Source organism: Leucopleurus acutus (genome assembly GCF_964270905.1).
Source record: "Leucopleurus acutus genome assembly, chromosome: 5".
NCBI classification, from domain to species: Eukaryota; Metazoa; Chordata; class Mammalia; order Artiodactyla; family Delphinidae; genus Leucopleurus; species Leucopleurus acutus.
The window spans coordinates 78060446-78084588 of NC_139147.1; the positions used below are offsets into that span (position 1 = coordinate 78060446).

The window sequence follows — 24143 nt, forward strand, 5'->3', positions numbered from 1 at the left end:
AGAGCTGAAGTATCTACAAAAATGTTGGGTATCACCATTAATAAAACAAAATCCTCCCGCTTCATAAAAGAAAGTTTTTAGCCCATGAATTTTTAGTGTTCAGGATGATGTACATGCTGTAATCTGATGACTTCCTTCCCCCTGCATCTAGTGTGATTATGCTACTAATCAGAGCTTAAAAATTCTGCTGTGGCTTAGAAACAGGATGTCTTCACTGTCTATTTACATGTTTGGCAGTTGGTAAGAAACTACATATGGGGTTAAAAATTCTCTAAAGTTGCTATATTGTGAAATTTAAGTTAAGAGCCAAGGCAAAAATATAGCACTGCATCAAACTAAAATGCATGATATTGGATGAATTCCCAAAGTTAGGGTGGGAAAAGTAGAGAAAGAATTCCTTTCCTTATTGAAAAAGTCGTTTGAGTACAAGAATGGAAATTACTTATTTCAGGCTTGATGTTTTACACTGGTTGTATAAAAGGCTTCAGAAAACGGAATGTGATCTTAAATATTCTCTTACAAAAGGACGCAGTGTTCTCTTTTTTTAACATCTTTATTGGAGTATAATTGCTTTACAATGGTGTGTTAGTTTCTGCTTTATAACAAAGTGAATCAGTTATACGTATACATATGTTCCCATATGGACGCAGTGTTCTTTACATGTTTTAATGTGTTTTAGAATTAGTCCCTTTCCTTTCTTGCACATGTCTTACAAGCTGTTCTAAACTCATACTCAAAATATTTGAGCTTCATATTTATGCTAATTCACAAGAGAGGGAACTTGTATATCTAAAATAAGTTTGGAAATTTTAGAATTGTTTCCTTTTGGGCTATGCGTCTGCCTTCGGAATTGAGAAACTTTGCTATGGCAAGGATGGGCAAAAATGGAAAGGAAGAGAAAGTAATGGAAGAGGGAGGGGTGAAAAAGAGGGGGCAAACCTATGCTGTCCCATTTTTATTTTGTGATGTGAAAGCATTACCTCTGACCTGGATTACTGCAGTGTTCTCCTGCCTGCTACCAAAGATCTGTTCTCCACATAGCAGTCTGATTATCATTTGAAAATATGTATCAGGTATTTAAAATTCTTTAATCGTTTCCTCTTGCACTTAGAATAATGTTCAAACTCTTTACTGTAGCGTACAAGTGATCTGTTATCCAACTTCTCAAATCTCTCTTCTTAGTTTCTACTCTGCTTTTAAAACATGTCAAGCTTTTTCCATTTCAGGGCCTTTTTGCTTGACTTTCTTTTGCCTGGAACACTCTTCCTCCTCTTCTGTTCATGACTGGCTTTTCAACGTTTAAGTCTCAGCTCAAAAATCACATTGCAGAGACCTTACTTGACTAATTTATTAAAGGAGTCCTGCTTTCACCCAGCCCAGCCAGCTCTTACTGAATTGTTTGTTCGTTTATTTCTTCATAGCACTTAGTGCAATCTAAACTTATTTTCATTAATGATTGGTTTATTTGAGGTTTGTCCCCTTGGATGAGACTGTAAACATCTGGAAAGCAGGGTTTTTGTCTGTTTTGGCCATGTGGTTATTCTCATCGACTTTCAGACTTTCACAGTGCCTGGCATGGATTTAATGCAAAATAAATATTTGTTGAATAAATGAATGAGTGAAATAAAGAATTTGGTATGGCTGGAGTACTGAGCCTGTGTTTTCTTGAATGAGGGTTGGTAAATTATAAAACTTCTAAAAGTTTTTCTAGAACTTTCCTGGGAAAAGTTTGCATAGTGGTAAATAGGAAGTTATGCTAGAAAGATAGGCCAGGGGCCAAATCCTACAGTTTCCTGAATGTCGTGGTACATAGTTTCTGGAATCACCTCCGTGGTCAATGGATAGCTATTGACAGTTTTTAAGCATTTTTGAAATGCTCCTTTATTATTCATTATGGAAAACCATTTGTGTGTCAGTAGAGTCTGGTTCACTCACCAGTTGACTGAGTAACTTCCAAACATCAGCAGGGTGTTGATTTAATCAGCCTTTTTTCATGCAGCATGGCTGGCAGGAGAAAATTTTTGCCTTAGTTCTTCACAGCCTGAGATGAAGTGAACCAGTGCTTGTTGAAGGCATTTCTTACCAGTTGTTTCTCATATCTTAGTAGAGCAGCAGGCTCCCCCAAAGCATGATACCATCTTGTTGAATCATTCCCCTTTCCTCAGTTGTTCTGTATTTCACAATTTACTTTTCTAATGCATAGAGTTACCGTCACATTAGAGTTACCTTCTCCTGTGGTATGTTTTAATTTGGTCTGGTCTTAAAGGAAATCCAGTTTGAAGCCTTTAAAGGCAGTTAGCTTCTTGTTTGTTGCAATGGAGTAGCAGGTAGCTCCTTCCTTAGCTGAAGCCTAGTACTTATACGGCCTTATAATAATCTCCAGCTAATAGTACAGGCTTGTATGTGGCACACACATGTTCACCTGGACTTTTCCTACCACTTCAGATGTGTGTATCTAATTTCAAAAATGAACTACAAAGATATCAGGCTTCCAGTTAACATGATGGCCTGTTTTATATATAATCTCCGGCAGCCAATTCTAGTTTCCTGAACTGGTTCACAATAATTTAAAAGCCAGTTCATGAATAAGTTTTATGGATTAACCTTAAGTCATGGAATCTTCTTTATATTTATATTGGGGAACATGGTATTATGTTTAATACTGGGTTATAAATGGGGAAAGCACCAAATAAGTAAAAAACCAATGTGGTCAAATTTAAGAGAAGGAACCAGTTTATCAGTGTTGGCTAACAGTTTTCAAGAGCTACTGAATCACATTCATCAGTGATAATCAGTATTGGAAGCTCTCAGTGTGAATGATGACTTCAGAGAAGTTGTTATTAAACTTACATCCTTCTAGTCCATTATAGCTTATGAAGCACACTCACATGTAATATACCTTTTGATTTGTGTGAAAATGTTTTGCTTCTTAGAGTTTATTTTTTCTCTTTTCCTAGACATATCATAGACATCATCTATATGTAAAGTAGATGGAAAACAAAATAATAAATAAGTCATGTGGTCCCTATCCTCGGAAAGTTCTACTAGGAGAAACAAATGTACTTAGGTAGGTGCCACATATGGCAGAGTATGATAAGTGCCAGTAGAAGAACAGGGATACGATGATATTGCAATGCTTGACTGTAGCTTTAGGGTTGAGAAAACATTTCTTAGAGAAGGCAGGATTTAAGCTTGGCCTTATAGGATATGTTAGATTTCAACAAGAAAATCCAAGTGTCAGAGGATCTCTAGGTCAGTGGAACAGTCTGAGCAAAACATGAAGGTAGGAAAGTGCAAAATTTATCTATTTTCATTCAATGTTAATGGCTGGTGTTATAAAACTAGAGCGTGTCAGTACTAACCTGTTGTGTTCAGAACTTATAGTTTGGCCCTTAACTGAAGGCAGTTTCCACCAACCACAAGTACCTCACTATATCCTCATAAATTATGTGTCTATGGGAGTTGTAGACTATACATACCCAGCATTAATGAGAGTATATTCACATCCTTGAAATGAATAGATCTTATATAAATTATATCCAGTTGTTGTTTCTTTTTAGGGTTTTAGTGATTTCTGAAGCACATTTATATATAATACACAATTAAATCATTCCAAAATCCTATGTAGTAGGTGGTGGTATGATAGTTTCTTAGTGGAGAACCAAGACACAAGCGTTTAAATGACTTTTTCCAGGTTCACTTGGTCAGTAAGTGTAGACACATACCCGATTTAGGACCTATTCATTTTCCTCTATAGCTATATGCTTGTCACTATGTAGTCATCCATACAGCTCATATTTGTCTGTGTTGGTGTATGAGAAATTGAGGAAATTTAAGAAAGAAACCAGGAATTCAAAATGAATGATTTTGACAGCAAAAATAATTCTGAAACCACAGAATCGAGAACAAAGGTGAAAGTGGCAAGGAAAGCTGATTTCAGGCAAGATTTGATGGAAGGAAGGCCAGTAGCGAAGAATATGCAAATTAAAAAGAAAAGGAGAAGGCTTTACAATAGTAAAGTTAGACAAAGTTAAGGATATCAGATCTTAAAATAGGGCAGTTTATGTTTTCTGTAGTAAGGGATACGATTCTTTATATATCATGAGAAGGCAGTGACTGGGAACTCAGGAACTTACTACTACTTTCTATTTCTTACTAATACTTGAGTGGCCAGACAATCAAAAGCCTACTCAGGTGAATCTTATATGCCTTCCATGATTTTATATTTATTTGTTCAGTAACAGTGAGTTTCATTTCTTTATACTTCAAAATAGACCAAGCATAATTTGGATTTCACCATGAAAATGACTAGTACTAGTGTGAATATTCACTTTTTGGAAATGAGGCAAAGGGTTCTGTCTATAGACATTCTCCATGAATAAAGCATAGGGCAAAATGTATTAAATCAAGTAAATTTAATTACATTTTTTTAACAAAAAATGCATCATTGCACGTTACATGGAGAGCAGCTTATTAAGTGGTTTAAGAGATTTATAGTGTCTTTGTAGTTTATTAAAAATCCTTCCTTTTATATTAATGAGAATCCAACTTGTAAGTTTGGAATCAATTTCTCAATCAAAGAAATGTGGTATAACATTTTGTGTGCTGTATTTAGCATCTCTTCTGGATTGGAAAAATTTATTCCTTTTAACCTGGTGTTCTTCACATTCTAAAGCCTGAAAACAGATTTGGAGGAGTGGGAGGTATCCCTAATCTCATCCTTCAGAAAGTCACAGTTTATTCTTCCATTGTCAGGATTAAAGGCAAAAGGAACAAAAAGAAAAGAAGAGAAAATAAAAGACAAAAATATTGAAAATGTGAATTAGAGGTGGCACAGCATTGGCAGATTTTAATTTTGATCAATCGTAAGACAAACAGAAGCATGTAGAGTCAATTTCCCAGAAAACACATATGGCTTAGAAAAGAGGGAGAAGAAAACGAACTTGGAACAAAGCACATTCATCCATTTTCACCAATGCCAAAATACCCACATATCATTTTAGGAGCACTGTTTATTAACCTCTTGCCCTTTAGTGTGGAGGCTGGGTAGAGTGAATGTGAACTAGAACTCAGCCCTGACACTTTCTGTCTGTGAGACCTTGGACTGAACCCAGTTTAGAAATATTTGCCTTCATTTGATCCTCTTTTTTTCTCTTTATAGCTTAACCAGCTGGAAAAGGCAGTGGAAGCAGCACACACATTTTTCATGGCCAACCCTGAGCACATGGAAATGCAGCAGAACATCAAGAATTACAGAACGATGGCGGGTGTTGAAGACCTCCAGCTGGTAGATCGGGATGCCAAACCACACCTGGTGAGCTTTGGGGACCCTGTCCTAACCATGAGGAACTTAGTGCTCCTAACTTTCAATGGACTCAAAGCAAATTCCTATGAATGGATATCTCACATTGATTTCCAACGTCCAATACAGTATCATTTTTACACTTTCAGAGTTCCCAAGATGAAGTATTGTAATTCAGGGTTGAAAAATTGAAAGAAAAAGAAAATTAACTTAGAAAATCAGTATGATATGGTGAAAAGTAAGATGTGACGTAAATGTCTGTAACCCTCTCTGAGCCTCAGCACCCACTCCAGCGCTTCAATTTTACCCACTGGAGTTGAAGCCCATGTGAATTGCTCAGGGTCACACCGTGGTTTCCCAGCAACTAGTCCAGTGGCTTTTTCCACGGTACCCGTCCTTTTCAAATTTTGATTTTTTTAAGCTACATAATTATTCCTTTAAATGAAATCTTACTTGAAATTCACAGTGTGTTGAAAGGGCATCTTTTTCAATTGGATACATCACCATTCTCAATGTGTGGCCTCCAAGAGGACTGAAGAAAAGGCTAAGAGAGGAAGATTTTAGATGAAAGTCTTTTTTCCTTTTATTTTTTAAAAGAATGAACTATGTTCCCTGGAGCCACATTATTATGATGGTTTCCGTGCTCTTGTACATTGGATGTCTTAAGCTGAGTGCAGTTTAGGGGATCCTTTCTAATTACAGGAAGGTACTTCTTTCCTTCAACGCTGTGATCTGACCTGTGACAAATCTGTACTATACATTATGTAAATGGCTAACAAGTCAACTGCAAACCAACTGAATGCACACATCTTAGTGCTGGTGCTGAAATCTATTCAAAATAGTCATCATGATCTCAAAGTTTGTTTCAAAATTTGCAAGCATCAAGTGTCAATCAAAACTGAAGATGAAACATTAATGAATGCTGAATTCTCATGTTTTAGGTGTACTTCCTTTTTAGATTTTTTGGTTCTCTGATAATTTTACCATACTGTTTCATTTAAATTTCTTACACACTAACTTTGCTTATGAATTGCAATAAAATTGCAGTATACACACACACACACACAAAAAAAAAATTGAACCAGGCCTGGAATTGAGTGTCACGTCCACCCACATCCATCTTCCTGCACTTTGTTGCATGGCCCTACCTGCATTTAAAAGGGTTAGAAAATATAGTCTTGAGTGAGCTCAGGAAGAAAATGAAATTGATTGATGCCACAGCAGTAGGCTTGCTCAGTCAGTCCCTTCTCATTTACAATTAGTTAAAGCCAGGGAAGTTTCCCTTTATCTCCCAGTGCGATCCTTCTTTATCTTCCACAGCGCAAGAGTCCCACACCCACCTACCTAAGTGATCCAGAGTCAGCCTGCATTTTGCCATTCAAGTGCCCCTTGGGTGCTCTTTGAAAAAAATTTTTCTGTGTTTCTTTACAGGAGAGTTACAGTGAAGGAGTTAAACATTATGAGGCAGATGACTTTGAACTAGCTATCAAGTACTTTGAACAAGCTTTAAGAGAATATTTCAATGAAGATACAGAGTGCAGAGCCCTGTGTGAGGGGCCTCAGAGATTTGAGGAATATGAGTACTTAGGGTATAAAGCTGGTCTCTATGAAGCCATTGCAGGTAAAGTTTATTTTTTCCCTTGATTTCCTGATTATAGAAATACTACATGCCATCTGTAAAACTATTCCAATAATGTAGACGTATATATTGTAAAAAGTATAATTGTAAAAAAATTCTCCTATACGTATCCCATCCTCTCTCCCGTGGATTACTTTCCCTAGCTTAAATTTTGGTGACTATGCTTCCAAGCTTTTTCAGATACACACACAAATATTTAGGTACTTATTTATAATTATTATTTCATTTTATAAAAATAAGACAACACTGTAAATATTGATTTTCAGTATATGTTTTGTTTTTGTTTCATTTTATGCTTAACAATATATTGTGGACTTCTCATGTAAGTACATGTAGATCTACCTTATTGCATTATATGGGGAAAATGTAATTTATTTGACCAGTCCTTTACTGATGAATACTAAGCAAGTTGCAGTTTTTTATTATGATTAATAATGTAGTAGTGAATATCTTTGTATAGTCTTCTTCTATTACTTAAATGAATATTTTGTTACATACGGGAATTTAATATACCGCTATTTAAAATAGTAGGTAAAGTTCATTATACATTAATTGGGGAGGTTGACTAGTTAACCAGGTATGGTGGGGACTGAGTTCTCTGCTGCATATGAAAAAATACACGAAATAAATTCTATTATATTAATAATATGAGTAAAAATAGAACTGTTAGAAGAAAATGCAAGGGAATATTTGTATAACAGTAGGAAAGCTCTTCTTAGCATGATGAAAGACAAGAAATTTTAAGAAAAAGATAGATTTTACATAAGATTTATAAATATAAAAGCTACTTTAATCAAATTGATTTATAATAGCAAGTGGAAAAGGTTGCAAAATGTTTACAGGAAAACAGTTAATATCATTAATACTTAAACACAGACTGTGAATTATTAGTAGTACTGGTAATTCATTTCTTATTTATTGGTAGTAATAAAAATAAGCAAAATTTATTTAACAGTTAAAATATACAGAGCATTTTATATAGCTATATCTCTTTTAATCCTATAAACAACTCCTTGTAGGTATTGTTATTCACCCTCTTCTCCGCTTTTAAATGAGGAATTTAGACCTCAGAAAGATTAAGTAATGGGATTAAGGTGAAACTGGGAATCAAACCTAGGTTTTTCTCACTCTAGAGCCCATACTTTGAAGATCTACACAGTTGAAAAATGGGCAAAGGTTATTTATTCAATAATAAATGTTTAACACATATTTGTTGAGTGCATATTGTATTCCAAGTTATAAAACATGAAAAACAATGTTCAACTTCTCATATACTCATAGAAATGCAGATTAATAAAGTCAGTTTTCTTTCCCCAACTTCCAATGTTTTCTGTCTTCATAAAAAGCATCACTCACCTAGTAGCTCAAACCAAATCCCTAGAAGTTATCTTTCAATCCAACATTTCCTTCAATTCTTATTCCCCTCCGACTTGTTACCAAACTTTGAAAGATGCTACTTCCTAATAGCATTTGAGATTTCCTGGTTCCCTCCACTCCTTTTGCTACCACCCTGGTTCAAATCAACACTATATTTTAACTAATTCACTGTGATAGTTTCCTTGCTGGTCTTCACGTTCTGATCAGGTTTTACTCTGTAGGCAGACAGAACAGTTTTCCAAAAAACAGAAAGTCTGCTCACAGATATGCTGAATCACCCCCTGCCACGCCACTGGCTTCCATTGCACTTGAAATAAAACCCAAAACCTTTAACAAGGACTTTCATGACTGCGTACTAGTGTTCATCTGTACTTATTTTAATTCCTAAGGTACGCCAGGCTCATTTCCACTTACAGACTTGAAAATGTTGTCTTCTCTCACTTGGCTATTGCCCTATCTTGTTAAGTGCTTAATCCTCAGTGCCTACTTATGGTGACTGGCAAATAGCAGGTGCTTAGTGAATATCTGTTAAATGAATGGGTGGAAGGAAGAAAGGATGAGGGAAGGAAGGAAGGAAGGAGACAACCTATCCATCAATCACATTGCAGAGATTAAAAGGTTAATAATACTGTACATTTGTGAAAATATAGGTCTTAAATTGTTGAGGGTTTTTTTTGAATTTTATTTTATTTATTTTTTTTATACAGCAGGTTCTTATTAGTTATCCATTTTATACATATTAGTGTATATATGTAAATCTCAGTCTCCCAATTCAACACACCACCACCCCCTTCTGCCATGTTCCCCCCTTGGTGCCCATACATTTGTTCTCTACATCTGTGTCTCAATTTCTGCCCTGCAAACCGGTTCACCTGTACCATTTTTCTAGGTTCCACATATATGCGTTAATATACAATATTTGTTTTTCTCTTTCTGACTTACTTCACTCTGAATGACAGTCTCTAGATCCATCCACGTCTCTACAAATAAACTAATTTCATTCCTTTTTATGGCTGTGTAATGTTCCATTGTATATATGTACCACATCTTCTTTATCCATTTGTCTATTGATGGGCATTTAGGCTGCTTCCATGTCCTGGCTATTGTAAACAGTGCTGCAATGAACATTGGGATGCATGTGTCTTTTTGAATTATGGTTTTCTCTTGGTATATGCCCAGTTGTGAGATTGCTGGGTCATATGGTAATTCTATTTATAGTTTTTTAAGGAACCTCCATACTGTTCTCCAAAGTGGCTGTATCAATTTATATTCCCACCAACAGTGCAAGAGGGTTCCCTTTTCTCCACACCCTCTCCAGCATCTGTTGTTTTTAGATTTTCTGGTGATGCCCATTCTAACTGGTGTGAGGTGATACCTCATTGTAGTTTTGATTTGCACTTCTCTAGTAATTAGTGATGTTGAGCAACTTTTCCTGTGCCTCTTGGCCATCTGTATGTCTTCTTTGGAGAAATGTTTATTTAGGTCTTCTGCCAATTTTTGGATTGGGTTGTGTGTTTTTTTAATATTGAGCTGCATGAGCTGTTTATATATTTTGGAGATTAATCCTTTATCCGTTGATTTGTTTGCAAATATTTTCTCCCATTCTGAGGGTTGTCTTTTCATCGTGTTTGTAGTTTCCTTTGTTGAGCAAAAGCTTTGAAGTTTCATTAGGTCCCATTTGTTTATTTTTGTTTTTATTTCCATTACTCTAAGAAGTGGATCAAAAAAGATCTTGCTGTGATTTATGTCAAAGAGTGTTCTTCCTATGTTTTCCTCTAAGAGTTTTATAGTGTCCAGTCTTACATTTAGGTCTCTAATCCATTTTGAGTTTATTTTTGTGAATGGTGTTAGGGAGTGTTCTAATTTCATTCTTTTACATGTAGCTGTCCAGTTTTCCCAGCACCACTTATTGAAGAGACTGTCTTTTGTCCATTGTACATCCTTCCCTCCTTTGTCATAGATTAGTTGACCATGGGTGCATGGGTTTATCTCTGGGCTTTCTATCCTCTTCCATTGGTCTATATTTCTGTTTTTGTGCCAGTACCATATTGTCTTGATTACTGTAGCTTTGTAGTGTTGTCTGAAGTCAGGGAGTCTGATTCCTCCAGCTCATTTTTTTTTCCCTCAAGACCACTTTGGCTATTTGGGGTCTTTTGTGTCTCCATACAAATTTTAAGATTTTTTGTTCTAGTTCTGTAAAAAATGCCATTGGTAATTTGATAGGGATTACATTGACTCTGTAGATTGCTTTGGGTAGTATAGTCATTTTCACAATATTGATTCTCCAATCCAAGAACATGATATATCTCTCCATCTGTTTGTATCATCTTTAATTTCTTTCATCAGTGTCTTACAGTTTCCTGCCTACAGGTCTTTTGTCTCCCTAGGTAGGTTTATTCCTAGGTATTTTATTCTTTTGGTTGCAGTGGTAAATGGGAGTGTTTCCTTAACTTCTCTTTCAGATTTTTCATCATTAGTGTATAGGAATGCAAGAGATTTCTGTGCATTAATTTTGTATCCTGCAATGTTACCAAATTCATTGATTAGCTCTAGTAGTTTTCTGGTGGCATCTTTAGGATTCTCTATGTATAGTATCATGTCGTCTGCAGGCAGTGACAGTTTTACTTCTTCTTTTCCAATTTGTGTTGTTTGTTTCTTTTTCTTCTCTGATTGCCATGGCTAAGACTTCCAAAACTATATTGAATAAGAGTGGTGAGAGTGGAGATCCTTGCCTAGTTCCTGATCTTAGAGGAAATGCTTTTAATTTTTCACCATTGAGAATGATGTTTGCTGTGGGTTTGTCATATATGGCCTTTATTATGTTCAGGTAGGTTCCCTGTATGTCCACTTTCTGGAGAGTTTTTATCATAAATGGGTGTTGAATTTTGTCAGAAGCTTTTTCTGCATCTATTGAGATGATCGTACGGTTTTTCTTTTTCAATTTGTTAATATGGTGTATCACATTGATTGATTTGCATATACTAAAGAATCCTTGCATCCCTGGGATAAATCCCACTTGGTCATGGTGTATGATGCTTTTAATGTGCTGTTGGATTCTGTTTGATAGTATTTTGTTGAGGATTTTTGCATCTGTATTTATCAGTGATATTGGTCTGTAATTTTCTTTTTTTATAGTATCTTTGCCTGGTTTTGGTATCAGGGTGATGGTGGCCTCATAGAATGTGATTGAGAGTGCTCCTTCCTCTGCAATTTTTTGGAAGAGTTTGAGAAGGATGGGTGTTAGCTCTTCTCTTAATGTTTGATAGAATTCTGGTCCTGGACTTTTGTTTGTTGGAAGATTTTTGATCACAGTTTCATTTTCATAACTTGTGATTGTTCAGTTCATATTTTCTATTTCTTCCTGGTTCAGTCTTGGAAGGTTATACCTTTCTAAGAATTTTTCCATTTCTTCCAGGTTGTCCATTTTATTGGCATAGAGTTGCTTGTAGTAGTCTCTTAGGATGCTTTGTATTTCTGCGGTGTCTGTTGTAACTTCTCCTCTTTCATTTCTAATTTTATTGATTTGAGTTCTCTCCCTACTTTTCTTGATGAGCCTGGCTAGTGGCTTATCAATTTTGTTTATCTTCTCAAAGATCCAGCTTTTAGTTTTATTGATCTTTTCTACTGTTTTCTTTGTTTCTATTTCATTTATTTCTGCTCTGATCTTTATGATTTCTTTCCTTCTACTAACTTTGGGTTTTGTTTGTTCTTCTTTCTCTAGTTTCCTTAGGTGTAAGGTTAGATTGGTTATTTGAGATGTTTGTTGTTTCTTGAGGTAGGATTGTATTGTGATAAACTTCCCTCTTAGAACTGCTTTTGCTGCGGCCTGTAGGTTTTGGATCATCGTGTTTCCATTGTCATTTGTCTCTAGGTATTTTTTGATTTCCTCTTTGATTTCTTCAGTGATCTCTTGGTTATTAAGTAACATATTGTTTATCCTCCATGTGTTTGTGTTTTTTACATTTTTTCCCCTTTAATTAATTTCTAATATCATAGCATTGTGGTCAGAAAAGATGTTTGATATGATTTCAATTTTCTTAAATTTACTGAGGTTTGATTTGTGACCCAAGATGTGATCTATCCTGTAGAATGTCCCGTGCACACTTGAGAAGAATCTGCTGTTTTTGGATGGAATGTCCTATAAATATCAATTAAATCTATCTGGTCTATTTTGTCTTTTAAAGCTTGTGTTTCCTTTTTACTTTTCTGTCTGGATGATCTGTCCATTGGTGTAAGTGAGGTTTTAAAGTCCCCCACTATTATTGTGTTACTGTCAATTTCCTCTTTTATAGCTGTTAGCAGTTGCCTTATGTATTGAGGTGCTCCTATGGTGGGTGCTTATATATTTATAATTGTTTTATCTTCTTCTTGGATTGATCCCTTGATCATTATGCAGTGTCCTTCCTTGTCTCTTGTAACATTCTTTATTTTAAAGTCTATTTTATCTTATATGAGTATTGCTACTCCAGCTTTCTTTTAATTTCCATTTGCATGGAATATCTTTTTCCATCCCCTCACTTTCAGTCTGTATGTGTCCCTAGGTCTGAAGTGGATCTCTTGTAGACAACATATATATGGGTCTTCTTTTTATATCCATTCAGTGAGCCTGTGTCTTTTGGTTGGAGCATTTAATCCATTCATGTTTAAGGTAATTATCGATATGTATGTTCCTATGACTATTTTCTTAATTGTTTTGGGTTTGTTTTTGTAGGTCCTTTTCTTCTCTTGTGTTTCCCACTTAGAGAAGTTCCTTTAGCATTTGTTGTAGAGCTGGTTTGGTGATGCTGAATTCTCTTAGATTTTGCTTGTCTGTAAAGCTTCTGATTTCTCCATTGAAAATGAATGAGATCCTTGCTGGGTAGAGTAATCTTGGTTGTAGGTCCTTCCCTTTCATCATTTTAAATATGTCATGTCACTCCCTTCTGGCTTGTAGAGTTTCTGCTGAGAAATCAGCTGTTAGCCTTATGGGAGTTTCCTTGTATGTTATTTGTCATTGTTCCCTTGCTGCTTTCAATAATTTTTCTTTGTCTTTAATTTTTACCAGTTTGATTACTATGTGTCTCCGCATGTTTCTCCTTGGGTTTAACCTGTATGGGACTCTCTGCGCTTCCTGGACTTGGGTGGCTATTTCCTTTCCCATGTTAGGGAAGTTTTCGACTATAATCTCTTCTAATATTTTCTCAGGTCCTTTCTCTCTCTCTTCTGCTTCTGGGACCCCTATAATGCAAATGTTGTTGCATTTAATGTTGTCCCAGAGGTCTCTTAGGCTGTCTTCATTTCATTTCATTCTTTTTTCTTTATTCTGTTCCGCAGCAGTGAATTCCACCATTCTGTCTTCCAGGTCACTTATCCGTTCTTCTGTCTCAGTTATTCTGCTATTGATTCCTTCTAGTGTATTTTTCATTTTAGTTATTGTATTGTTGTATTGTTCACCTCTGTTTGTTTGTTCTTTAATTCTTCTAGGTCTTTGTTAAACATTTCTTGCATCTATTCGATCTTTGCCTCCATTGTTTTACTGAGGCCCTGGATCATCTTCACTATCATTATTCTGAATTGTTTTTCTGGAAGATTGCCTATCTCCACTTCATTTAGTTGTCTTTATGGGGTTTTATCTTGTCCCTTCATCTGGTACATAGCCCTCTGCCTTTTCATCTTGTCTATCTTTCTGTGAATGTGGTTTTTCTTCCACAGGCTGCAGGATTGTAGTTCTTGCTTCTGCTGTCTGCCCTCTGGTGGATGAGGTTATCTAAGAGCCTTGTGCAAGTTTGTGTTGAGGTTTTTTAGAGGGGTAATTAGGAAATATCTATCAAAATTTAGACTAAGAAGTAAACTGAAAATCAATGTGCCTTCTTTTAGCCTTTTTTTTTTACATTTTAGAAATATATATATATATATACATTTCAAACTGATCACCACAATAAGTCTAGTTAAAATATGTCACCATACAAAGATATTACATAGTTATTGACTGTATTCCCCACACTGTACATTTCATAACCATGACTTATTTATTTTGCAACTGGAAGTTTGTATGTCTTAAGATCCCTCACCTATTTTTTTCCTCCCCCACCACCTACCCCTCTGGCCCATTTGTTCTCTGTATCTATAACTCTGTCTCTGTTTTGTTATGTTTGTTCATTTGTTCTGTTCTGTTTTGTTTTGTCTTTAGATTGCACATATAAGTGAAACCATATAGTATTTTTCTTCCTCTTTCTGACTTATTAGCATAATACCTTCTAGGTCTATCCATGTTGTCACAAGTAACAAGATTTCATTCTTTTTTATGGCTGAGGGCTGAGTACTGTTCCATTGTGTGTGTACATATATCACATCTTCTTTATACATTCATCTATTGATGGGCACTTAGGCTGTTTCCATACCTTGGCTATTGTAAATATATTATTTGTCAAGTGACTTATTTGCTACACATTCAATTACCCAAGTTCAACTCAATTCACTTAAAATCAATACAGCATTATTGGGGATTTTTTTCCCATAAGGTTTTATTTTGTTGGGCCTCTACCAGAGAGCCATTTACTTGCATTTTTGTAAACACTGCTCATTTGAATGTCACTTTTATGTGTGCTTCACATTTCAACTGCTGAATATTTCTTTAACTTAATCTTTTATTTGAGAATGGGCAGGCTTTTCCTTTATTACAGTTTACTATCTTGTAGTTTTTTTAAGGATAGGTTCCCTGCTTTCATTCCCACATTCATCTCTACACCTACCTCTACCAATGGCCACTGAACAGCTTTGGCAAATGTCCTAGATCTGGTTTAAGAGAATTGACTGACAAATTCCCACAAATTAACATTTTGCAATTTTCTGAGGTCACCACAGCCTGTTGGTTGCTGGAAAAGAATAGAAGTCTCCTAACTCAGGCTACTAACACAGTTACCACCACCATCACCCCACTTCCAATAAAGAAAAGTGATAAAAAATTCATAGTCCCTCAAGTTTAATCAAATATTATATGTTGCAGGAATATGGTAAGTCTTCTCAGGAATTTGAAGCATATCCAATTCATAATGAGATGGAAATCTTTAAAAGTATTCCCATGCGAGTGTCTTGAATCTCAAACCTATTAAAACATAATCATTTCACAGTAACATTTGATATAGAAAGGAGGCAAGGAATACAACTAATAAAAAGGGATATCATTACTCTAACTATGTAAATTCCTGCCTGGTTCAAAACTATTCTCGATTAGGAGTAAAACTGGCTTTTAAAATACAGAATGTATTTAGAAAGCCAGAGTTTTTGACTTTTAGACTTGGAAGAACATTACCAATTGGAGAAAACTACAAATGGCTTCTGAATGCAGTTATTTATTACCAGCCATGCTCACTGAAGCCCTAAAGGATATCATTTTGTCACTCTTATTTTGCTGCTATTAATATCTTACTTTGAAAAATACTTTCATTCAGATTGTGGATTCCTGTTGGGTGTGTTTCCCACCTTTTCCTTTTGCTTGTCATTTGGAATTAGGAGTGAATATTAAAAGGTAAAGAGGAAAGCAAATGGCCAGCGAAACTAGGAGAAATGCTTGAGAGTTGTTTTGTTGTTTTCTTAAGAAATAAAATACCTAGCTATTTATTTATAACATGCTAATCAAATAAACATAACCCATTCTTCTCCTCATGTCTTCCAACTGAAATTAAGAACCAATGGATGATAGTGATCTTATTAGCTGTACTATATTAGATTGAGTTAGCCAGGTTTTAAGAGAATTAGCACATTTCCCTACACACCAGGAAACAGATATTTCCTTTCTGTTGTGTTTTGGGGGTCCCTCTTCAAGGTCATCTAGATACAAGCCAGACTCTGCATAATAGAAAGCCTTTTGAATGGAGGCAGTTGTGGATTAGACTGTACAGTCATGAAGTCGGGTGGTTTTATCATTATTCTCAGGAGAACTTGCTCTGCACAAGCATGAATGGACTATTCTCTTAATGGAAAAGACTGCCTCTATCTTCATTGTAGAAATCAGAGTCGGGGCAAAATGTAAGAAGCGTTTTCTTTCTGGGACATTAGCCACTTGTGTTTCCTCTGCTCATGCTTGTATGAGATAGAACCCAGAGCTAAAAGGAGCATGAAAACCCCTGCACTTCAGGATCCTCGCCTGTTTGCAAGTGAGAAGAATGGGAACAAAGAAAAAGAGGCAAAATGCTTCTTCAAATTCTTTAGCTTTCATCCTTCTCCTATTTTACCAGTCCCTACAGTATTAGGATTTATAATGTCCAGGTGATAGACTAATTTGTAACTGGGTAGAACAGGTTCCTGATCAATGGATGTAAAGGAATGTTGCTTTTATTTCCCCTTTAGTAAAAGTGGCTTGAAAATATTAACAAGGAAAAAGAGCATTGTGGCTTCACTTCTCTGTGTGAACTCCCCACGTACGTGGCAGTTCCTTTCTCTCAACCGGTCCTTAACATAACTGGGATCTGAACTTCCCATCCTGACTCCAGGACACTTCAGGCCATCTAAAGTCCAAAAAGAGACCCCCAAGTTTTTAAATAAGAAAGTAATCTACTCAGCTGGGCATGGGTGGGATGAGATGGCCTATGTCACCTTAAGGAGATGTAGAAAAAGAATACACGGAAGGAAAGAGTGCTATACATTTAGAATCTACTGGTAATTAGTCTAGTGATCACTGGTTAGGAAGCCTTGGCGAGTCACTTACTTTCTTTGTGAAAAGGATTTCTGGTCATGAATGAGGATGATAATGATATCTCTCTAAGAGTGTATGGTGAGGTGAGATGCCCTGCGTAACCGTGGTTCTCACTTTGAAGTCTGGACGTTGAGCAGATGAGAGGAACCCACTTCTTGGCTCTTGTTTTTCAGATCACTATGTGCAGGTGCTGGTTTGTCAGCATGAATGCGTGAGGGAACTTGCCACCCGCCCTGGCCGCCTCTCACCAATCGAGAACTTTCTTCCCCTACATTATGACTACCTGCAGTTTGCCTACTATCGAGGTAAAGCGTGGATTATCTGTGAAAAACTTTGGGGGGAAGGGGTGTGGCTCATCACAAGACACATCGAATTTTTGTGGGTTAGTCCTCCACCTTCCTCAGTTGTAATCAAGCTATGGGTGTGTATGCATTTTCTGTCTCACCTCACATCACTACAGCTCAGAACAAGAGCAGACGGTGAAACCACAAGTGGGCAAATGTTGTGACAATGCCCTGAAAGTTATACTAGATTGATATTTTATGTGATTTTTAAATTTAATTTTTCGACTTAATTTGAAAAGATAATATACTCACAGGTTTAAAGACTAAATATTTAAAAACCTCTCTCTCTTTCTTTTCCCCACAACCCAATTTCACACCCTAAAATCCACAGTTTCTTATTTACCCTTCCAAAATTTTATACAGAAACAACACACACACACACACTGTCTCTGAATTATTTTACCCTCCTACACATAGAAGATAGCACATTATTTACACTCTTCCTCACATTGTTTTCTTCACTTAACGATACATATCAGATTTTTTTAGTATGTTGGACCTATGAAATTCCCTTTTGCTTGGTCAAAAATGGTCACATTTGGGAAGTTTTATAGGGCTCAATCTAGTTGTTTCAGTACATACAGATCTTCCTCATTCATTTTTCTTTATATCTAGATATCACCATACTATAGTTTATTTAATGTGTCTCCTTACTGATGAGCATTGTGTTGTTTGTAATATTTTACTATTACAATCAATGATCAAATGAATATTTCCTGCATGTCATTTACATTTGCATGTAAATATCTATAGGATAAATTTCTAGAAGTACAGTTGCTGCATCAATGGTTTATTTGTTTGTAATTTTGACAGATGTTGCCAATTTATTCTCCACATGAGTATACTTTTCATTGCACAGCAACAGAATATATTATCAAATTTTAAATATTCCCAAATCATTACGTGAAAATTGATATCTCAATAAAGTTTTAATTTCCATTTATCTCATTGAGAAAGAAAGAGTGAGCATCTTATGTTTAAAAGCAATTAATAGAATTTGTATTGCTGAAATTGGTCTTAGATATCATGTTTTCAAATTCAGTACAAAAATCTGAATTAACTTCAAAAATTCTACTCTGTATTAAATAATGTAAGTTGGCAGCAAATATCTTCAGGTGGAGCTTTTGATAATTTGTTGAAGACATCTAGCAGCATAGCAGACCGAAGTTAGTACCTTTGGAATACCTGAAATCCTGTCCTTCCTTTCATCTGCAACTATTTCTGCTGCTTCTGCTCAGCCTCACGGCATCTTCCCTCTTTTCTTTTAATTTTTATTTTATATTCTAGTACAGTTGATTGACAATATTGTGTTAGTTTCAGGTGTAAAGCAAAGTGATTCAGTTATACATATACATATATCCATTCTTTTTCAGGTTCTTTCCCCATATTGGTTATTACAGAGTATTGAGTAGGGTTCCCTGTGCTATACAGTAGGTAGCATCTTCCCTCTTACTGATCATTTCATGCTGACTCTCATGGACATGTTGACATATCTTTAAAAAATTTTGTAGACCAACCTAGGCTGACTCTAATGCCGCAACTCCTGGATTTTTCAGTTGGCGAATATGTGAAAGCCTTGGAGTGTGCCAAGGCCTATCTTCTACTCCATCCGGATGACGAGGATGTCAGAGACAATGTGGATTACTATGAGAGTCTGTTGGATGACAGCATTGACCCAGCATCTATCCAGGCCAGAGAGGTGAGACCCATGTTCTGAGAAGAAACTCATTATTCTGCTCAGTGCTCTGGGGAGAGTTGGTAAAAATATAACACTTCTCTTAAAGATAGCTAACAATTTAGTAAAGGTTCTAGGACTCAGTTCTTTGCAACTTTAATTAGTAATGCTAAAAGCGTGTTTTTCGCCTATGTGCTAGCTTGTGAAAATCTACAGAGATAGAGACATTTTCTGCAGCTGTGAATATTTTTTTAGCTCATTTGTTACTGCCTAAAGAAAATTATTTCCACTTAAACATTAATCATACCTTTTAACTGTTATTTAAATATACATTTTCTTTTTTTTTTTTTTTTTCTGTAGGATTTGGCGATGTTTGTGAAGCATCATAAACTGGAATCAGAACTAATAAAATCAGCTGCAGAGGGTCTGGGATTTTCATACACTGAGCCGGTAAGAACAAAGAGGAGAGAGGAAAAGGTCTTTAAAGGAACTATTCGGTGGACTTGTTATTTATGATTGTATTCCCCAGCCCCTTTTGTTGAAGATTATAATCCCCTGCCTTTTGTAAACAAACACTGGAGGGAGCAGGTGTTTACCCTGTATATGTGATGAACTGTAAAAGACTTTAACAGATTTCCATGTCACTGAGAGCTAAAGTCAGAAGCAAATATACTTGGATAGGAAAGAAATGTTTTGAATATGATATGTTTGCCTCAGGATTGTCTTATTTCCTAATTTCTGTATACAACATTTTGTATTTTCTTTTTAAACATTTCTCTTAAACATTTTAAACAATAAAAAGACTTCAAAAGAACAGAATCAGTCACAATCATACTACCTATCATGCTGACTACTTTTTTCCACGTGTCCATGTTGTCTTGTTTTTTCTTATTTTGGGGGGCTGCGTTGGATCTTGCTCTGCACAGGCTTTCTGGCTTTCTCTAGTTGTGGCGAGCGGGGGCTATTCTTCGTTGCGGTGCATGTGCTTCTATTGAGGTGGCTTCTCTTGTTGTGGAACATGGGCTTTAGGCACGCAGGCTTCAGTAGTTACAGCACACAGGCTCAGTTGTTGCGACACACGAGCCCTAGAGCATGTGGGTTTCAGTAGCTGCAGAGCATGAGCTCAGTAGCTGTGGCATGTGGGCTCAGTAGTTGTGACTCATGGGCTCTAGAGTGCAGTATCAGTAGTTGTGGCACATGGGCTTAGGTGCTCTGCAGCATGTGGGATCTTCCTGGCCCGAGGATCAAACCCATGTCCCCTGCACTGGCAGGTGGATTCTTTTTTTTTTTTTTAACATCTTTATTGGAGTATAATTGCTTTACAATGGTGTTAGTTTCTGCTGTATAACAAAGTGAATCAGCTATACATATACATATGTCCCCATATCGCCTCCCTCCTACCCTCCCTATCCCACCCCTCTAGGTGGACACAAAGCACCGAACTGATCTCCCTGTTCTATGTGGCTGCTTCCCACGAGCTATCCATTTTACATTTGGTAGTGTATATATGTCCATGCCACTCTCTCACTTCGTCCCAGCTTACCCTTCCCCCTCCTCATGTCCTCAAGTCCACTCTCTACATCTGTGTCTTTATTCTTCTCCTGCCCCTAGGTTCTTCAGAACCAATTTTTTTTTTTTTTAGATTCCATATATATGTGTTAGCATATGGTATTTGTTTTTCTCTTTCTGACTTACTTCACTCTGTAGGACACACAAGCTCTAAGTCCATCCACCTCACTACAAATAACTCAGTTTTGTTTCTTTTTATGGCTGAGTAATATTCCACTGTATATTTGCGCCACATCTTCTTTATCCATTCATCTGTCAATGGACACTTAGGTTGCTTCCATGTCCTGGCTATTGTAAATAGTGCTGCAATGAACATTGTGGTACATGACTCTTTTTGAATTATGGTTTTCTCAGGGTATATGCCCAGTAATGAGATTGCTGGGTCATATGGTAGTACTATTTTTAGTTTTTTAAGGAACCTCCATACTGTTCCCCATAGTGGCTCTATCAATTTAATTCAAACCAACAGTGCAAGAGGGTTCCCTTTTCTCCACACTCTGTCCAGCATTTATTGCTTGTAGACTTTTGATGATGGCCATTCTGACTGGTGTGAGGTGATACCTCATTGGAGTTTTGATTTGCATTTCTCTAATGATTAGTGATGTTTAGCACCCTTTCATGTGTTTGTTGGCAATCTATATCTTCTTTGGAGAAATGTCTATTTAGGTCTTCTGCCCATTTTTGGATTGGGTTCTTTGTTTTTATGATATTGAGCTGCTTGAGCGGCTTGTATAATTGGAGATTAATCATTTGTCAGTTGCTTCATTTGCAAATATTTTCTCCCATTCTGAGGGTTGTGTTTTCATCTTGTTTACGGTTTCCTTTGCTGTGCAAAAGCTTTTAAGTTTCATTAGGTCCCATTTGTTTATTTTTGTTTTTATTTCCATTTCTCTAGGAGGTGGGTCAAAAAGGATCTTGCTGTGATTGATATCATAGAGTGTTCTGCCTATGTTTTCCTCTAAGAGTTTGATAGTGTCTGGCCTTACATTTAGGTCTTTAATCCATTTTGAGTTTATTATCATGTATGGTGTTAGGGAGTGTTCTAATTTCATTCTTTTACAGGTAGCTGTCCAGTTTTCCCAGCACCACTTATTGAAGAGGCTGTCTTTTTCCATTGTATATTCTTGCCTCCTTTATCAAAGATAAGGTGACCATATGTGTGTGGGTTTATCTCTGGGCTTTCTATCCTGTTCAATTCATCTATATATCTGTTTTTGTGCCAGTACCATACTGTCTTGATTACTGTAGCTTTATAGTATATATAGTCTGAAGTCAGGAAGCCTGATTCCTCCAGCTCCATTTTTCTTTCTCAAGTTTGCTTTGGCTATTCGGGGTCTTTTGTGTTTCCATACAAATTGTGAAATTTTTTGTTCTAGTTCTGTGAAAAATGCCAGTGGTAGTTTGATAGGGATTGCATTGAATCTGTAGATTGCTTTGGGTAGTAGAGTCATTTTCACAATGTTGATTCTTCCAATCCAAGAACATGGTATATCTCTCCATCTGTTTGTATCATCTTTAATTTCTTTCATCAGTGTCTTGTAGCTTTCTGCATACAGGTCTTTTATCTCCTAAGGTAGGTTTATTCCTAGGTATTTTGTTCTTTTTGTTGCAATGGTAAGTTGGGGTATTTCCTTAATTTCTCTTTCAGATTTTTCATCATTAGTGTAGAAGAATGCAAGAGATCTCTGTGCATTAATTTTGTATCCTGCTACTTTACCAAATTCATTGTTTAGCTCTAGTAGTTTTCTGGTAGCATCTTTAGGATTCTCTGTGTATAGTATCATGTCATCTGCAAACAGTCACAGTTTTACTTCTGCTTTTCCTATTTGGATTCCTTTTATTTCTTTTTCTTCTCTGATTGCTGTGGCTGAAACTTCCAAAACTATGTTGAATAATAGTGGTGAGAGTGGGCAACCTTTTCTTTTTCCTGATCTTAGTGGAAATGGTTTCATTTTTCACCATTGAGAGCAACGTTGGCTGTGAGTTTGTCATATATGGCCTTTATTATGTTGAGGTAAGTTCCCACTATGCCTACTTTCTGGAAGGTTTTTATCATAAATGGGTGTTGAATTTTGTCGAAAGCTTTCTCTGCATCTATTGTGATTATCATACGGTTTTTATCTTTCAATTTGTTAATATGGTTTATCACATTGACAGATTTGCGTATATTGAAGAATCCTTGCATTCCTGGAATAAACCCCACTTGATCATGGTGTGTGATCCTTTTAATGTGCTGTTGGATTCTGTTTGCTAGTATTTTGTTGAGGATTTTTGCATCTATGTTCATCAGTGATATCGGCCTGTAGTTTTTCTTTTTTTGTGACATCTTTGTCTGGTTTTGGTATCAGGGTGATGGTGGCCTCGTAGAATGAGTTTGGGAGTGTTCCTCCCTCTGCTGTATTTTGGAAGAGTTTGAGAAGGATAGGTGTTAGCTCTTCTCTAAACGTTTGATAGAATTTTCCTTTGAAACCATCTGGTCCTGGGGTTTTGTTTGTTAGAAGATTTTTAATTTCAATTTCAGTGCTTGTGATTGGTCTGTTTATCTTTTCTATTTCTTCCTGGTTCAGGCTCAGAACATTGTGCTTTTCTAAGAATATGTACATTTCTTCCAGGTTGTCCATTTTATTGGTATATAGTTGCTTGTAGTAATCTCTCATGATCCTTTGTATTTGTTCAGTGTCAGTTGTTACTTCTCCTTTTTCATTTCTAATTCTGTTGATTTGAGTCTTCTCCCTTTTTTTCTTGATGAGTCTGGCTAATGGTTTATCAATTTTGTTTATCTTCTCAAAGAACCAGATTTTAGTTGGCAGGTGGATTCTTAACCACTGTGTCACCAGGGAAGTCCCCCATGTTGTCTTTTAAACATTCTTCATATGAAGACATCCCTTTTGTAGACGTAGTACCTCTATATATATAGATTTCTATTTTTACTTATTGATTTTTATTTGGAATAGCATAAGCAATTTCTTTATCTTTACAGCTTTCCAAATTATTTTTAGCTACATCTGTAGTTGATGTACAATAAATAAGTTAATCCTCTTCCTGATGTTGAACATTTGTTTATTTATTTTTTGTTTTTTGGTGCCCTAATGAATGCATTAAGCATTTTTCTTTCTACTGAACTATATCCATAGGATATATTTCCAGAAGTGGGTTAACTCTGCCATCAAAGGATATGAGAAGGTTTAAAATTTTTGAAATTTTTTTTCTAGGAGAGTTTTCTGGTACCTTCATTATTCCTAACAGTTCATGAAAGTTTCTGGTTTTACCATGAACTTCTCAGCAATGAGAAATAACATCTTAAACTCTTCCATACGCCTAATATATTATGTACAAAATGGTGCACCACTGTTGTTTAAATTTGTATTCCTTTGATTACCAGCAAAAATCAACTTTTCACAAATTATTATTATTTGTCCTCTCATTTGATTTACCTGGACATGTATTTTATTCATTTATCTGTTCATTGCTATATAAGTTCTTTATATACTGTACATGTTAATAGTTAATATAAAAAGCACTGTTTATAATATATCCTATTTGTAACACAGTTTTCGTCTCTT

At 36.0% G+C, this 24143-nt stretch overlaps 1 protein-coding gene across 1 annotated transcript in view; it reads left to right on the forward strand.

Moving 5' to 3' along the window:
• P3H2 (prolyl 3-hydroxylase 2) overlaps positions 1 to 24143 on the forward strand; it is a 160194-nt gene that overhangs the window by 112564 nt on the left and 23487 nt on the right. Inside the window, exons 2-6 of the mRNA XM_082840146.1 lie at positions 5162 to 5314; positions 6734 to 6923; positions 17166 to 17297; positions 18893 to 19035; positions 19372 to 19461. Coding sequence (XP_082696272.1) covers positions 5162 to 5314; positions 6734 to 6923; positions 17166 to 17297; positions 18893 to 19035; positions 19372 to 19461 — 708 coding nt within the window. The remainder of the gene's footprint in view (positions 1 to 5161; positions 5315 to 6733; positions 6924 to 17165; positions 17298 to 18892; positions 19036 to 19371; positions 19462 to 24143) is intronic.